The sequence below is a fragment of the Dendroctonus ponderosae genome, unplaced genomic scaffold (genome assembly GCF_020466585.1).
Source record: "Dendroctonus ponderosae isolate FM_Combo_2020 unplaced genomic scaffold, Dpon_F_20191213v2 Dpon_F_20191213_5, whole genome shotgun sequence".
Classification (NCBI taxonomy): Eukaryota; Metazoa; Arthropoda; class Insecta; order Coleoptera; family Curculionidae; genus Dendroctonus; species Dendroctonus ponderosae.
In genome coordinates, this window is record NW_026018715.1 from 13,981,991 (window position 1) to 13,985,259 (window position 3,269).

General features: G+C 42.9%; 1 protein-coding gene across 3 annotated transcripts in view; it reads right to left on the reverse strand.

Moving 5' to 3' along the window:
• LOC109545499 overlaps positions 1–3,269 on the reverse strand; it is a 7,822-nt gene that overhangs the window by 2,694 nt on the left and 1,859 nt on the right. Inside the window, exons 1-6 of one of the 3 annotated variants that reach the window (XM_019916241.2) lie at positions 2,157–2,768; positions 1,859–2,062; positions 1,660–1,780; positions 1,485–1,607; positions 1,281–1,433; positions 1,097–1,226 (exon numbers count right to left, since the gene is read on the reverse strand). In XM_019916241.2, coding sequence (XP_019771800.2) covers positions 1,097–1,226; positions 1,281–1,433; positions 1,485–1,607; positions 1,660–1,780; positions 1,859–2,062; positions 2,157–2,381 — 956 coding nt within the window. In that variant the 5' untranslated portion in view covers positions 2,382–2,768. Of the gene's footprint in view, positions 1–1,096; positions 1,227–1,280; positions 1,434–1,484; positions 1,608–1,659; positions 1,781–1,858; positions 2,063–2,156; positions 2,769–3,269 lie in introns of those variants that run through there. The other 2 variants (XM_019916242.2, XM_019916243.2) reach the window with 2 other exon arrangements.

The following is a 3,269-nucleotide window of genomic DNA, read 5'->3' on the forward strand; positions in this document are numbered from 1 at the left end:
GAAAGCGAAATTTGAATATCAAACACTTAGGTTCAAGATTATGCCAAAATTTCATGTTTTCCGTCCTGTTTTTGCTCATTTCTCGGAGGCAAAATAAGCAAGAACGCTCATTTGTACATCATTCTAGAGGTAAATAAATGGCCTTTTTAGCAAGTCAACAATCGATAAGGAAATGTTGGCAGTTTTCTCAAAAAATGCTTGAATTCAAGAAGTTTTAGATTTGCGTGATGTTTTTCGAGTTGCAAAATCCACTTGAACATGACGCTGCTTTTTTCGAAGTTTCTCAATAACCATTCGAGCGACAGAAATCGAAAAACATGGTAGAAGTTTTAGATCCGAAATAATAGTCATTTTCGGTACATTTTAAGCGTTTTTTGAGTGTTCCCGATCTTTAACCGACGATTTCTTCCTTATTATTGACCCAAACACTTTATAAATGCATAGTTGTGACCTTCTTACGTTGAAAGGAATCGATTGCTCAAAAAACCCGCATGTGAAATTTTAATTTTTGGCCGAAATTTTTCAAGGGCTTCTGGTCGATTTTTTGGAAAAATGAAAATTTTCTCAAAACCTCCTAAATTTTACATCATTTTCATCTCACGGACGCGAGAAATGCATCGAACTCATTGAAAAACATGACAGAAGCTTCAGGTCCGAAATAATCGACACTTTCGGTACATTTTAGGCGTTTTTTGAGCGTTCACGATCTTTATCGGACGATTTCTTCCTGATTATTGACTCAAACACTTTACAAATGCACATTTGAGACCTTCTTACGTCGAAAGCTCTACTGAGCTCAAAAAACACGCATTTGTATAGTTTTCGCGCGGTTTTTGTTTTTGCACCATCCTCTTCTGAAGACGATTTCTGAGCAGCCAGTAGCGTTATTGCAATAGAGGTTCCACCGCTCAATGGGGAAAACTCCCTTTTAAATGTGCTGCGAATTTCGTTTCACTCACGACATCCGTACCTTCATAGCACATTTTTAAACATCGGGGTGTTTTGCGCGGTTTTTCTGTTTTACACCATGGTTTCTGAACCAACCCGAGCAGGAATCGATTGAAAATGAGTATTTTCCTACGCAAATGAAACTTACTTGTAAACGAGCATCCCCGCAACGACGCTGCCAATAGTGCTGGCGCTGAAGAAGCTCTTTTTCTGCTGCATTGGAAATCCGCCTCCGAATCCTGGCGAGCCGAAGCCGCCCCCAAAGCCGCCGCCGCCTCCTAAGCAAAGCGAAACTTTCAGACATTCAGAGAGGAGTTATCCCCCAAAATCACCTCCATAGCCTCCCATTGCGCCATAGCCTGGATTATACCCGCCAATGGGCTGTTGAGGGTGGTAGCCGCCCCCATAGCCGCCCCCATAGCCCCCGTATCCTCCAGCCGGTTGATTGCCATGGCCATAGCCTCCATATCCTCCATACCCTGGAGCTGTAATTTACAATGATTTGTGTGGAAAATCCTTGGATGAGATGGACTTACCATGAGCGCCTGGATAGGCAGGCGGCGCCCCCCAACTCGTCTGGCCATTGTATCCGGGAGGCGCTGCGTTGTGATGGGGATAAGCAGGCGGAGCCCCATTGGTTTGATATCCGGACTTCCACCCTAAACCAATCAGTAAACCTCCGGGCGAACATTTCCCTGAAAAATCGCTCACCGGAATTGCCATTCTGAGCATTAGGCTGCGTTCCAGTGTTCCATCCAGGAGCCGGCGGTTGCACCTGATGCGGGCTGAACTGTTGCACTTTGGAGGTCTCCTTCTTCACCAGACCTTCATCCTGAAACATCCAGAAATTCCATCAGGGCTCCCCCAATCCAGATGCGTTTGCAGTGATGATATGTGTGAAATACCCTACACGTTTGGGCGCTTGTCCAGGCTTAGAGCTCCAAATGGGGTTACTTTGTGGGGTCTTTGCCTGTCCGGGCACATTCCAGCCAACGTTGGGTGCTGATTGCCGCTGTCCGGGAACGTTCCAGCCTGGCGCAGCCTTCTGCTGGGTTGGCGCTGTGGGGACGGAATGCTCATTTTGCGCCTGTTTCCGAAGATATTGGGGCTCCACCTATGCAAATATCCACAGTTCTGGTTCGGTGGGATTCAGCCAGTTACGGGGTTAGTGAGTTAAAGTGATGATTAGAGCGGCCCGAGTCACTTACATTTGGAGGCAGCTGATTGTTAGACTTTGCATGGTTGGGGGACGTTGATATCGCATATCCAGCGTAACTGTATTTGGTCGAGTTGTTGCTGGAGCTCGAGCCAGAGTTGCTGTTTTTGCTGCCGTTTGAGCCGTTTTTCGACCGACTTTTGGAGCTTTTTCGCGAGACGCTCCCATGGATGAACAATGTGAAAACCAGCACTAATTGCAAGCTAAACAGCCTCATGTCGAACGCGATGTGAAACGCACTAGTTTAGACTGAACTAGATGAAATTACAGGATATAACAAATGCTAATTTTGTTAGTGACGCTCCGCTGCATCCTCTGTCTAGTTTTTGTCATAATTGCCCTCATTAAGCCAAATTGATCTCTACTTGTTTTGCTGGTGGTTTTTTGGGGGTTTTGTAGAGGAAAGTGAATAAACACTTAGTCAAGATTCCCAGATAGCATTTGATATTCTATGAATATCCCAGAATGTTCAAAAAATGTACAGAACATTGCGGGAATATCCTGGGAATATGCATAGGTGAACATTCCTAAGATGAATGTTCGTGGAATATACATGCATGTATATTCATCAAAGTTCATAAAAAGTATATCCTAGGTATGTACGTATTGGGTATATGTGCAGATGAACATGCCAGGTATGTACATATTGTGTATATGTGCAGGTGAATATACCTAGTATGTTGAAAACAGATATTCCGGTAATATACATGAATGTATATCTACGGTATATTCCAAATTGGTTGAATATAAATTTTGCGTGCCCGCAGCAGAAAAGTAAGGGCATGTAAAAGTAAATCTTCTTACTACTAAAACCTGAGACCCTTATGAAATACTGAAAATATGGTGTTTTGATTAACAAACTAACAAAATTTATCGAAAATAATTTTTTCGTGCCCGCAGCAGAAAAGTAAGGGCACGTACAAGTACAGGAGTTTATATGAACTTTTCTTTTTAAATGCGTCAACGTTATAATTTTATTGGGCAATATTAATAAAATTTCTGTATTACTCAAATAAATTTATCCGGAGCTAACAGTTTCCACCCTATGAAATTCAAACAATTAAAATGCATATAACAAATTCAAATTACCCGCTTAGTGTGTACA